Raw genomic sequence first — 14,644 nt, 5'->3', positions numbered from 1 at the left:
GTTTACGTGAAGTGCATTTTCATGCAGATTACATCTTATTTATGACGGAACGTCTACTTTGTTTGACCACGTGCTACGATAAAGTTTTTTGTAACATTATCACCTTCACGTGAACCTAATAAGAACTGCCATAGTATACCATGACGTGTGGACGGTATTAAACTTATTTTACGAGGTACCATCTAGTTTTTTCTACGAATCTTATAGTTTTATCACAGACTAGTCGATGCCCGCGACTTCGCCCGCGTGGATTTAGGTTTTTCGAAATCCCGTGGGAACTCTTTGATTTTCCGGGATAAAAAGTAGCCTATGTGCTAATCCAGGATATTATCTATCTCCATTCCAAATTTCAGCCAAATCCGTCCAGTAGTTTTTGCGTGAAGGAGTAACAAACATACACACACACACACACACACATACAAACTTTCGCCTTTATAATATTAGTGTGATAGCAATCCACCCGGCTTCGCACGGGTAGCTTATCAAAGTTTTCGTAAGGATCTCTATTTTTTTTGAAATTAGATAATAGCTTATGTCACTCAGGATTAATGTAGTAGATACCTACCATCGACATCGGATGGCGGCGTTTAGGGCTCTTAAGGTAGCACGTGTTAAAAGGATTTTTAGTCTCCTTAGAATTATTATATTCTCACTTTGTTACTTTAGTCCTCATAACCTTCATCTTTCTTAAATATGGCTTGACATCTTGCTAAAGAGTGCCTCATTTACTTGTACACAGTCTCCATTCTAGAACTCGCGGCTCCAACCGCCATAACTCTTATGATAAGCATGGCCTGCACACTGTCCAACCACTGTCTATACAACTTGTCCACTAACGCTAAAATATTGCCGAAATTGTTCAGAAAAAACAAAATGTTAAAAATCTCTACATTGTTTTGTTTAAACTAAAGAGCCGCTTGGGGCCGAGCGGTTGGAATGTTTCGGACGTTTAGGTTGAATTATTTTCACTCAACATTGTGTTTGAAAGCGTGCCAAAGGTTTATCTGACCTGTCCGTAGCCCATCCGCTTAGGGATGCACGCCAGGCCCAGGAAGCGATGCTTTGTTGTGATTCACGCGTTTCCAGACGTTTTTTCAAAAAGGCTTTTGTGCTATCAAGTGTTGTTGTCATCTACTTTCAACAATGGTTTACGCCGCAAAGTTTTTAGAATTATCATTACACTAGCCGATGCCCGCGACTTCGCCCGCGTGGATTTAGGTTTATCGTAATCCCGTGGGAATTAGCGTTAGCCTATGTGCTAATCCAGGATATTATCTATCTCCATTCCCAGCCAAATCCGTCTAGTAGTTTTTGCGTGAAGGAGACAAACATACACACACACACATACATACATACACACAAACTTTTGCCTTTATAATATTAGTGTGATGATGTTGTTAAAATTGTCTATGAAATAACTGTATCTCTTCAATTATAATTTTTTAAATCGTCTGTTTATTTGTTCGTGGCATCATGTAAAACCTAACAGTCCATTTTTATGTCTACCGATCAAACTTACTGTACTTTGGTTGATTTTGATCAAAACCGCAGTATATAAATCCAAGTCCCCAAACCTCAACCTCGAAATAAAATGAAATACTTAGGCGCATATTTTTAGATTTGATGTAGGGCAACTTGTGCTACTTCTGATATTATGATGTCAAGACCCTACCACCGGTTAGGAAAACATATTCTACTGAGAAGAGTCGACAAGAAACTCAGCAATTGCTTTTTTCCGAATTCCATTCGACCGTCGTCAAAATAAATTCTTTTGGACAAAGTTTCTCAGTTAGATAGAAATAAAATATCGTTTTAAGGCAACAGTCGTAACACGCCTTGATAAAATTTTAGCCAGTACCTTTAGTAAATAAGTACACAGAATCTAAAGCAAACACACACAATACACAAATACTTATATTTATTTATTATCATTTTATTTTTCATCCTTGTACCTACTCTTATTGATTAAACTAATTGGATTTGGTGATTGCAAAGTTGTAACATGAAAGCCACTGGCTCCCATGACACAGTTTTTACTTCTTTGTGAGCTAGGTCAAAAATTTATGTGAGCATTATTTTTGCAAATAAAGATCATTAATTTATTTATTTATAGATGCACGCTACAGTGGGAAGTATTTGATAATTCCTTGAATGAAATTCAATTCGTAAATCGTACACGTATGCCTACGCGTTTTGAGTATGATGCCATCACAAGCAGATGCAGTCACATCGCGCTGCAGTCGCGTATTGTTTGTCCCAGCCTTTTAGATCTAGAGTTAATGGCTACGTAAAATTTTAGTATTAGTACTTTGGAAGAAAGCCTTTATTGTTCAATCAAAACGCACAATAAAAAGACCAGTAAAATAAAACGAAGATCTGAAGTCTGAACATTTTTGCGTAATAACGACATGAACTCGCATAAAGAATATTTTTACTGCGGACCTCTGATAACAGATGTGCTTATCGAGAAAAACATGATTCTTATGAACTGGAGGGTACGCAGATAAGTTGATACTGTTTTATTATACTTGACCTTGTATCGAGATGAGGTTATGTAACGAAAAATACAAAGTTCTTCGCCAAGAAAAGTTGTAACCAAAGGTGATAGACATGGAAGTTAAGATAGTTTATTTTATAAAAGGCCTGCGTGGTAGTTTGTGTTCGAACCCCACCAAAGCAAGTCATAAAATTTTATATCACTCGCTTTAACGGTGAAAGAAGCACCATGAGGAAACCTGCCTTTCTAACAGTTCTCCATAATGTTCTCAAAGGTTGCACACCTTTAAGAACATTATGGATTACCTTTCTCCATAGTGTAATGGAGAAGTCTGCCAATCCGTACTTGGCCAGCGTGATGGACTTTGACCGAACCCTCTCACACTGAGAGGAGACATGTGCTGATTATTATTGAGCCGGCGATTAATTGATGATGATGAATGATGATAGAGGGTTAAATAACTCAGAGATTACGTCCTTATTGTACAATATGTGATCGAAGCGATCCCTCTACAACAAATGAAGGTCGTGTTAAATGTCAGTCGTGCCTGTGGAAGTGTGACTGATATCGATCCTGCAACTGGATCGCACTGGATACTGCTCTTGGGAGTAGAGTGTCAGTGTATTATTTAACGAATTGTGTACGATAGGTTAGTGAATGCAACATTCACGATACAAAAACTTTTCTGGGTAATTCCAGTTATCCGTCACAAAAGTTGAAAAAGTAGAGTGGAGGGATGATTCTGGTTGTGCGCCCTATGCGCTTGCTCCAGCTTGGCTCTATACCTAACCCCGATTCACAGTCTAACGCTTCAACACTAGATCATTTATTTGCAATGAATAAGAACTTGTGTAAACAAGGGACAAAGTCCCTCATCTTTCACTATTAGATTATTATTGAATTATACATATTAAAGATAGTTTTTGGTTACCTACTTATCGTTCATGGCCCTGAATCTAATCATCATACCTTTTTCATTCAACATTATCCGCAAAAAAATATTTTATGGGATACTTACGTTTATTGCCCAATTAATTTTAGGAATGTGGGCGGCAAACGTCAATACACTTGACTACTAGTCAACTACTGGACCATTATTTAGATTTCTGTGATTTGGAGTTTAGATGTAGGCGGTGATTGACATTACACTAAGAGTACCTAAAGTGTTTCAGCTTCGAAGGAGTGTTTTAGATTTTTAGAGAATTGTTTGTTTTATAGCGCATAAGCACTGAACCGATTGAGAAAAGACTCGCAGTTTTGAAACATCATCGTCAGGTTGTAGATTTTTTTTTAAATGTCCGCTGTTGAATAGAACAGAAATATTTTTTATTCAAATAAACTTCTACAAGTACATACTTTTAAATCGTCAAAAGCATCTACCACTGGTTCGTAATGGCTTTCCTACTGAGAAGAACCAGCAAGAAACTCGGCCGTTTCTCTTTCAAAAATTTTATATACGTGGGCATTTTCATTTTAACCTCAAGGATGCAGGTATCCTCAGTCTCATGGGTTTTCCTTCAACGTTCAAGTGATGTTTAAAATAAGTTTCAATAATATGCAATCTGTATTTTTATTGAAAATATTACAATAAAACTTAAGGCTAGTCTTATCTAATTACTGTATTACTATAATAATTATTTAATTGCAATGCACGTACCTAACTTCGAATAATTAGAGATCCGTACTCCGGATCAAACCCGGCCCCTCAGAATAGGAGATCGAAGTTTTAACCACAAGGCTACAAGGCAACCGTTGTTTCGCTTCTTCGTTTATTTAATTGCCCGCTTTCAAAGATCCTATTTTCAAACACCCGCACACTAGTTGAATATTGTTCCAAACAGAGCAAAGGATTTGTCAACTTCGTTTGTTGATTGTTAAGATAATAAACCAGCTAATTGGAAAAGTTAAAACCGAAATGAAAATTCTCACTTTGGTTTTAAAATTCCTTTGAGACTTGAGCACCTTTTATAATGAATTTAATGTGATTTTCAAACTTAAATGCGATGACTTGGGGTTTGTGAGTTTTGGTTTGTTTGCTTAGATTTACTACCACAATGTAAATTGCCCTTTTTTTAGATAACTATAGCTGTTGTTTTGTAACAATACAGTAAGTATTTGCCTACGTCAAAAATAAATTATTTCTCAGTGATTCTCAGCGATTATTATTAAAAAAGGCACTTCCAAAATGTCTAAAATCTACGTCTTTCAATATGTACCCATCTATCTAGGTCTTACAATGGTTTTCTAATCATCAATCAATCCAATAATCTTTTTCCAATCTTCTTACCTAATTCTCATATTGTATATATTTACCTCCCCATTATTAGCTGATAGATTAAAAAGGGTAGCGTTTATTTAAGTGGCGTTATAACTCAAGTTTTAATTTGAAGCTTTAACTTTATACATACATAAGATACGATCAAAACATAGTTTAAAAAGACCGTTAATAGAAAACGATTGGGCAGGTGACAGTCACAAAAAAATATAATCATATCAAAACGCTATAAAAGCGATCAGCTTTATTAGAGTGTCCTTGCCTTAATTAATGTAAATCAACCATCAAAATAGGCTTTTATGTTTTTTTGCTAGCAACGGTTATTTTAATTAATTTAATTTTGTTTTATCGTTGACAGTTTTGTGTAAGGTAGTCTCCTACTCATTGTTAACAGGGCTCTCTCCGTCACTCGCTTCATACAATCGTAATTCCAATTTCATTTGAATATTAAGCAACCAAAGTCCATGAAATTTTGCAGACATATTCTAGAAACTAATATCTGTGTCTGTGGTGTTTTAGATTTTTCTTAAAATATGTACCTAGTTTTAAAATTACAGGGGCTCAAAGATTTGTATGTAAATTTTTAAGACCGCGTAACTTTGAAACCGAATATTTTAACAGAAATCTGGAAAACCACATACAGATATTAGTTTCTAGAATATGTCTGCAAAATTTCATGGACTTTGGTTGCTTAATATTCAAATGAAATTGGAACTACGTTTGTATGAAGCGAGTGACGGAGAGACCCCTCTTAAGATTATTATTAATAAATTACGCACACAGGGTGCGTAAGCGTAGACGTAGCGCATACCATTGCGTTGTAATGTATGGAACTGTATGAGACATGGCACACGGCTTGCGTAAAGCGTGATGCTTGACCCGGTGTGTTAGGGGTTTACGCGCGTCACTACGCACGTGTCACGTGTACAATGTACATGCTAGGTGTGAATCGGCCTTTAGGTACTAGATGATGCCCGCGACTTCGTTCACGTGGGTTTAGGTTTTTAAAAATCCCATGGGATCTTTTTGATTTCCGGGGACAAAAGTAACCTATGTCCGTCCCAGGATGGAAGCTTATACTCTGTACCTACTTACCAATTTTCATCAAAACTGTGAACCGTTTTGCTATTGGACGATTAGATAGTCTCCCCGTGCATCTCTACGGGGTACCTAAGTAGGCACTAAACCAACTTTCGGATTTAATCAAACTTATTTGGCGACCTCCCTGGCGAGTGGCGCAGTGGTAAACGCTGTGGTCTCATAAATGAGAGATCCCGGGTTCGAGTCCTGGCGGGGACAAGTTAGGAATTTACATTCCTAAAGTGTCCGTAGTCTGGTCTAGTGGGAGGCTTCGGCCGTGCCTAGCTACCACCTTCCTGGCAAAGCCGTGCCGATGCCGTCTAGAACTGTTAGCCCGCTTCCATCTTAGACTGCATCATCACTTACCAGGGTGAGATCGCAGTTAAGGGCTAACTTGTATCAGAATGGGCATCAAGATTAAATAGTAAGTAAGTATATAATATTTCCCACAGACTAGATTCTTTGTTACTTCCTTAGGTAGTTGTACTACATAAATATACGTTACTCTATAATTTAAAGAAAACAATCATGTTTGTATAAACTATAAACGTAACATCTGCCTTGCAATTACATGCCTACACGACAATCTCAACAATGCACGTCCCTCCACGCCACGGAAATTAGGCTCAGCCGAAAAACAAACATGTCCTTGATTGAGTTGCTGCAGAACCGGTTCTCGCGACCATTCATGTTCAAGGGGAGACGAATTTAATTTGGAAAACCATTTTAGGTCATCCAAAGCAAAGGGGATCATGAATGGTCAGTTAATTGCCTCGATAAATCACAGACTTGGGCCATTATAGGTACTTATTATTAGGAGCAGCGCAGACCGGGCGACAAACTGTGCTTGCATGCTTGGATTCGCAGCCTACTTACATCCAGAGGCGGCGCAATTCTTCCAGGGCCAGGGGTGCGAGATAACATTTATGGGGTCCCCATCCCTAATATGCATTTTTTTTATTATGAATTTTTACTTCTAGATGATACCCCGGACGTTCATCCGCGTAAGTTTCGATTTTTTTTTTATCTGGGGAAACTCTTTGATTTACGTTTATGGGTATTCGTTTTCGGGATGCAAGTGTGAATTTAAGTTTTTTAAATAATCCCGTGGAAACTCTTCAATTTACCGATATGAAAAGTAGCATATGTCCTTACCCGGGATGCAAGCTATCCCTGTACCAAATGTCGTCAAAATCGGCGAAACCGATGAGCCGTGAAAAGCTAAAAGACAGAGAGATAGACATATTTTCGCATTTATAATAATATTAAGGATGTACGAGTAATGACCAGTTGACAGTGACATCCTCGGTGGGAGCATCAAATTCATACCCTGAAGATATTGGAATGTCTTTTGCAGATCGGAAACCTAAGCCCTTGATGACCACCCTCACTCATTTACTAGTAGAGAGATTGCTTGATTTCATTTACGCTTACCAATCAACTATTTAGCCTAGTCCCAGGTAAATTTTTTAACATTTCTCTCCGCACTGAATTCTATCTTTCATAATATTAACTACAAATCTATTATAATACTTATACATAATATAAATACCTACTAAGTAGGTACTGCTTAGTAGGTATTTTTCAATATATAATTATCTGTAAGAAAATTATTGGAGGGAGAATGTAATTGGATCGCTTGGTCTGCGCCGACCCTAAACGAGTATTCATAAAGCTAGATTTATAAAAAAATATTTCCAAAAAGTTCCGACATTCACTGGACATCAGAGGGTGTTAATATCGCGCCATTTTTTTTTTCAATATTTATACAAACAAATACCGGTTTTTAAAAGTTATGTCCCGCTGTCAACGTTTATAATACAAAACTCTTTTCAAAATTTGTGAATATTAATATTGGTCTCGTGCCAGTAAATGGCGATAAATGATTAGGGCACTATTCAGTATTGAACCAGAATGTAATGTGCTTTTGAAAATGTTTGCGTTTGCGTATTCGTTACATATATGCGTTCGCTCATCGTTCATCTGAACTTTGTTCAGTTGTTGTTGGGACTTGCGGCACATGAGTATATAATAATATCCTTGCGGGAAAATTTCTTACAGAGGTACCATCGACTTACAAATAATAGGTGATATGCGGGGCAGTGGTGGTACACATTGCAAATTGCAAATTGCAACGCATGATAACAATAAAGAAGTTGTTTGTTTTTCTAATCTGTTTATCTTTATTTATTTTAAAAAACTTGTATACAATATAATATCAGTTCTATCGTACTTAAAGGTGTTAAAAATACTATTTAAAATATTATGAAATAGAATTACTACTAACTCTATCTAGCGGCATTATTGTAAACTACGACAGTAATGTAGTGTTACATTTAAAACTCCTTTTTTACTGCCATCTACCGAGAGTGCTGACAACTATGACAGCAGTGTTCACGTAGTTCCATGTTTGTCCACAGGCGGCAGCACGTTGCGGCGCCATGGAGCAGCTCCACGACGACAGGCAGCGCTCGAGCTCAGCACGAGCTGTTCGAGCTGCTTGAACGAGTGCAATGTTCCAGGCTCGACGATCAGAGGGCAGTATTGCCACCGTATTTTTCTCAGGTAAGATAAATGAATGAAGAGTAGAATTCAACCGTATTTTTTCAGATACCTAAAGAATAGGATTTTTAAGAATGAAGCGTCGATATAGTTACCTAGATTTCATTGAAATAATAATAAGAATACCTATCTAGCCTGAAAAACTTTGAGAGAGGTGCAGATCGTGAATTCATAAAATTTTGTTCACCTATTTACCTACCTAACATAAAGGAAGTAGTTAGCTACCTAGGCACTGCCTAGGTACCTAACTACTTCCTTTATGTTAGGTAGGTAAATAGGTGAACAAAATTTTAAGGCAGGTAGATATTACTTATCTGTCTATTTACTTAGGTTCTATTTAAAAAAATATAGGTAGGTATGACGTGTAATTAGACTGCACGATACTCAAAATACACGATTGGATAATTTTAGCCACTTTAGCAATGTTAGGTGCTGTGTTATAATAGGTACCTACTCTGTGCTTTGACGTGGCTGGGACGTGGCTCGGAAACCAAGATAACTATATTTTTAGTAAAGATATGTATCTTGGTGATCGAGATTTTTTATTTACTTAGTGCAATCCAAATTTTGATCAGGGATCGGTTCGGTAATCGTAAACTAAAAACCATTGTATTTATCTATGTTTTTTTCCTCTTTCGTCTGGCTTTACACTGATGAGCCAATGTCAAGTTTGTAGTTAATTACAAGTTACGAAAACTATAGGTATGTATAAGTATGGACTTCGTCTGTGCCGGCGCCCGCCGACATACACGCGGCGCCCCTTTAGAGCGCTTCTCAGTCAGTTCCACCACCAATAAACACCAGCAGAACACAAAACCGGCCACTTCTAACAAAAAAACACTCCAAAAAGGCACAACACGCGCGCCAGCAAACGCCACCACAGACGAAGTCCTGTATTTATCTATCTTCTAGGCACAAACTTACACCAGTCGCCATTAATAAACCACGCAGGTTAGAAGGACACCTAATACCTACCTACCTATTGAACGAACTTACAATACAACGATATTGAAAAGCGAACAATCATCGGTCAATGAATTTTCCGCCACTGTGCAATGACCGTTAGAGTTCAACAGACAGTAGGCACCTTCTATTATTCGTTGGTTCCTCAGTACTTAAATAATCGTCGGAAATGGTGGGTAAGTATAAAGATGGGAACCAGCCGTGGGGTGGCAAGCGGAGCATGTCGAAATTATCTTGTCATGTGCGTCATGCCCTGGAGAACTTTTACCTGTTGGGCTTATAATAAGTTATTCGCCTTTTCTTGACCGCTACGCTGCACTGCTTTTGTTGCATCTACATAGATATTAAGTAGGTAGGTACGTCTTCAAGAAGCCTGTGATTAAGAGTAGTAGAAAACGCTGAGCTGAAAAAGTTGGTAGAATATATTTAGGTACCTACATTCTAAGTATAGAATGTAGGTACCTAAATATATTCTACTTACTTTTTTTATTCAGATTCTTCTCCTCATCCACCCACTTCCCGCTATCCTCTTAAGGTCGTCAGTCCAGCGGGTTGGAGGTCGTCCCACACTGCGCTTACTGATACGTGGTCCCCACTCCAGAACACGTAGAGTGATGTAGAGTGACTGTGTAGAATTATCAAAATACGTGTAATAAAGCCAGTGTAAAGTAACCGTATGTGGATTGTGTTAGAATGACGTAGGTAGGCTATCTTATTATTCTGAAAGCGCAAAACGCCAAGCGTATTTATGATTTATCAGAATAATACCATTTGTTTGTTGAGTTCCTGGGCACCACTGGCGCCGAGTGGCCCTATTTTTACAGACGTTAATATCTATCGAGGAAAACGATTGGTTTTGTTTATCCTTAACACTTACCTAGGTAATTAGTTATTATTCACTTAATAGGTAGGTTACATAATTAAGTTAGTAAGTAAGTAATTCTAATTAAGTATTACAAATAACATTATGCATAACATAATCTAATAAATCACCGTAAATGTTTTCATAAAATAGTACCTAATCACATCATCCTTAGATTTGCGAGCTCCCATTTTAGTTTGGTGAAGATTTGATGACTATTTTTGGAGATAGAGAACAGAACTCCTCAATGGATTAGAGTAAATTGATCGCGATCGGTGTAATAGCTTGTAAACAGTAGATTTTTACCCAGGTATAGCATATTTTAATACAGTGGGGTCATTAAAAATCGTGAATTATTTTTTTTTAAACTGCCTTCACACGCAGTAAAAATTTAAAAATAATTTAATTTTTTACCGAATTATTATGTAAGCGTTAATGTAGTTCTACATTAAGATTTTGAGGAGCCGACGCGTGACGGTTTTCAGCTGCTGTTCACAATAAATAGTTACTATGTACCTACCTACCTTAGAGGTAAACAACGTATAATATTATTTGAATCTGTGTATAAAATAAAATATACATCACACTTCACACTAATATTATAAAGGCGAAAGTTTGTATGTGTGTGTGTGTGTGTGTGTGTGTGTATGTGTGTGTGTATGTTTGTTACTCCTTCACGCAAAAACTACTGGAAGGATTTGGCTGAAATTTGGAATGGAGATAGATAATATTCTGGATTAGCACATAGGCTACTTTTTATCCCGGAAAATCAAAGAGTTCCCACGGGACTTCGAAAAACCTAAATCCACGCGGGCGAAGTCGCGGGCATCGGCTAGTAACATATAAGATCAAAGTTAATAATCTGACCCGTGAATCTGACGCACTCCGGTCTCCATTTCTCCCTAATTCTAATAAACCCGTCAACAAGTGCTACCATTTTGTTATTATTGAATCATTTTAGATCATAATTTCTCCGAAACAGAAGAACAAAAGAGGTTCAGTTAATGCAAGCTTCCGTTCGAAATATTTTGGAATAAAAAACTGTAAACAACCAAAACATTGATATTGAGAGTTACTTTTTAATAATAATAATAATTTAGACTTTAGAGCTTTAGCTTAGCTTTATAAAAAGTTCATTTCTATTTTCTACAACATGGTCCGCGTGGGTTTTTTTTAAATTTTCTCATCCCTTCTCTGCAACAAAAAAATTGTCCATGCCCATTAATATTTTCCTCAAAGCCCATGTTCTTCTTTGGGATACAAGCTATCTCTGTTAATATGAAGATCTGTTCAGCGGTTGGGCCATGAAAAGATAACAGATCTAGACAGATAGAAACACATTGACCTTTAAAATATTTAAGCTTAGATCTTTAAAAAAAATTATTGCCGTCTTGACTCCTGGAAAAGTTATATTTAGTGAATTGTATTAGGTTAGGCACTTTCTAGCAGCTACGTAGTTGCACATTATCGGCTCAGGTCTTAATATTTTTTTTTGCCTTGCACCACCTTGTTTTTTGTAGGTAGGATCTTTAAACCATGGAGTTATGCGCTTTACACCAACATTATGATTTTCTGAGACGTTAAAAGTCGTCGCATGTCTAAATATGTAGCGAAACATGTCTCAAACCGGCAGCCGCCGTAAAAAATGGTAAAACTAACACAAATGCCGACACGCGATCTTTCAAACAGATTCACAGTCAAGGCAACCGCTCTGCTTTTCTTTTCATTGTTAAATCCACTGGTTAAATCGGTGTAGAGGGTTTATAGTTCAGGAAACCATTTAATTGTTACAGTAGGTTTCTCACTAGTTTTTTTGTCGGTTCTTCTCGGAATTCATTCATAAAACCTTCTTCAACGTGGCTCCTAGAACTTGTAAAAGAAGGCAAGTAGAGTGAAACGGGGTCGAATAGGTGAAGCTGAATGAAGTTGCGACGAAGCTAGTCTGTAGAACTTGTAAAACTTGTAATAGAAGACGGACATACTACGAAACCCGCGTTGAAGCCACCAGTTGCGCACTGTAGGCGTTGTGCTAACATGAATGACGTGCCAGTTCCTTGTAATAGCAAACTTACACAAATACACGCGTTGTAGGTGATATCCTGCCATATATCTACATTATCCACACTTACTTTGTTACTGTACATGTAACATAATATCTACTTGCTGTTGCATGTGACTACTATTGCGCTTTTTTGGGTTCAATGCCTTTATTTTATAACTAGATGATGCCCGCAGCTTCACCCGCGTGGATTGGTCAGATCCCCTGCAGCATCAGGATTGAGAAATTCGAATCCAAATTTTTTATGGATCAATGTCGCAAAGTCTTTTATCGATAAAAAAAAATACGCAAATCCGTTCAGAAATCTCGGAGATATTATCAGTGTACATAGGTAGAAAAACATAACTTCTAAATTTTTCAAAGTCGTTTAAAAAAGTAACCTATGTTACTCCTTGGTTAATCCTCTACTTGTCTGTGAAAGTCCCGTCAAAATTGGTTTAGCCATTCCAAAGATTAGCCCATTCAAACAGACAGACACTTCAATTTTATTTATTAGTATAGATTACTTACCTCTACATTAATAACTTTTATGATCTTTTACACCATCAAGAAAAATAGCAATCAAGCGCAAAATCTGTCTCTGAATCTGAAAAAGTGAACTAACGGTAATAGCCTACCTAGTTATTAACAGACAAAAAATCTCAATTGATCAAAGCGCTAAATAGTAGTACTGTTATCAGCTTATCACCGTTAGCCCCAAATTATGACCATTGAAGATAGAATCATTTCTTAATTTACTTTTGTGGTTTGCACCGTAACGTAACAAATATCTTAACATCGATTAATCTATACTAATAAATAAAATTGGAGTGTCTGTCTGTAATTTCGAAATAACTACCTCATATTAAGCTCATATGGTTATTTGAACGATACCAACACCGAATCACACGTTTTTAAAATTTTTGTCTGTCTGTCTGTCTGTCTGTCTGTTTGAAAAGGGTAATCTTCGGAACGGCTGAACCGATTTTGACGGGATTTTCACAGACAAGTAGAGAATTGACCAGGGAGTAACATAGGCTACTTTTTTAACCGACTTTCAAAAAGGGAGTTGTGTTTTTCTACCTATGTACACCGAAATCTCCGAGATTTCTGAACCGATTTGCGTCATTTCTTTTTTAATCGATAGAGGAACTTTGCGACATTGTTTCATAAAAAATTTGGAGTCCAACTCCTCAATTCTGATGCTGCAGGGGATCTGACCAATCCACGCGGGCGAAGCTGCGGGCATCAGCTAGTTTGAAATAAATGCCCATAAAATCAATTAGGCTCGCAATGGATACTTTTTTCTCATATAAGTAGTAAAACTTCCGGTGGCCTAGAAGCCTGAATTGTTGACGTGCTGGAAGGTCTAATAAGTTTGTGAATGTATTTATTTTGTGCCTTTAAAGAGAATAATCATTCGTAGAATCGTCGTAGAGAATTAATTCTCAAATCGTTTTTTATTCGACTCTATTGTACCACTTACATATTCAAAAAATCCTAAACTTTGTTCCACATTGATTGGTATTTTGACGTGGTAGAGAAATACTTTGTAATAAAATTAATTCCAACTCTGGAATCAGCGGTGGAAGAGACATGAAGGATGGAAGAGGATGGTAGAGAGATTGTCAAATAACATTGAGTTTAAATAAGAGTACCTAATGACAATATGGACCACAAAGAGACCTCGAAAATGATGGATCGGAAATAAGAAAATCTAACATTATGGAAGAAAGTTTTATAAAAAACTTTTAGACGAGGTAATCTCGCAAAGACTTACAAAGGGTTGTACATAGTTCCAAAGGAAATGCATTTTTAACCCCCGACCCAAAAATAAGAGTGTTATAAGTTTGGCGCGTGTATCTGTGTATATGTTGTGGCATCGTAGCTCCTAAACTAATGAGCCGATTTTAATTTAATTTTTTTTTTGAAAGGTGGCTTGGTCGAGAGTGTTCTTAGCTATAATCCAAAAATATTGGTTCAGCCGTTTGAAAGTTATCAGCTCTTTTATAGTTACTGTAACCTTCACTTGTCGGGGGTGTTAGAAATTTTTATTTTACACTTGTCTTATCATGGTTCTTGCCTAGACGATATTACTATTTTTTTGGTTTGAAGGCAAGGTACTTTCTTTCATTTGTTGGTTGTTGGTAAGTGTCCTTTCCTTGATTCCCATAAACAGATGAATCTAGAAGATTCTTGCTATAAAAAGTCATTGCATAAGTGCATACCGTACCATCAAGATCAGATAAAAGTAAAAGTCAAGATGCATCCAACGATTCAAGGTGACATTGCACATTTGCATGAACTCAATAATAATTGTCATTCCCTTTTACTTTTTATAGAGTAAAATCACAAAACGAAGTAGTA

General features: G+C 37.0%; 1 protein-coding gene across 5 annotated transcripts in view; it reads left to right on the top strand.

Annotated features, from left to right (window-relative positions):
• LOC123873606 (rap1 GTPase-activating protein 1) overlaps window positions 1-14,644 on the top strand; it is a 375,763-nt gene that overhangs the window by 225,262 nt on the left and 135,857 nt on the right. For all 5 annotated transcript variants that reach the window (XM_045918516.1, XM_045918514.1, XM_045918513.1 and 2 more), the window contains one exon: window positions 8,273-8,417. In XM_045918516.1, coding sequence (XP_045774472.1) covers window positions 8,273-8,417 — 145 coding nt within the window. The remainder of the gene's footprint in view (window positions 1-8,272; window positions 8,418-14,644) is intronic.

Source organism: Maniola jurtina, chromosome 17 (assembly GCF_905333055.1).
Source record: "Maniola jurtina chromosome 17, ilManJurt1.1, whole genome shotgun sequence".
Classification (NCBI taxonomy): domain Eukaryota; kingdom Metazoa; phylum Arthropoda; class Insecta; order Lepidoptera; family Nymphalidae; genus Maniola; species Maniola jurtina.
Note: the sequence above shows the minus strand (reverse complement) of the source record. Positions and strands in the feature narration are given on the sequence as shown.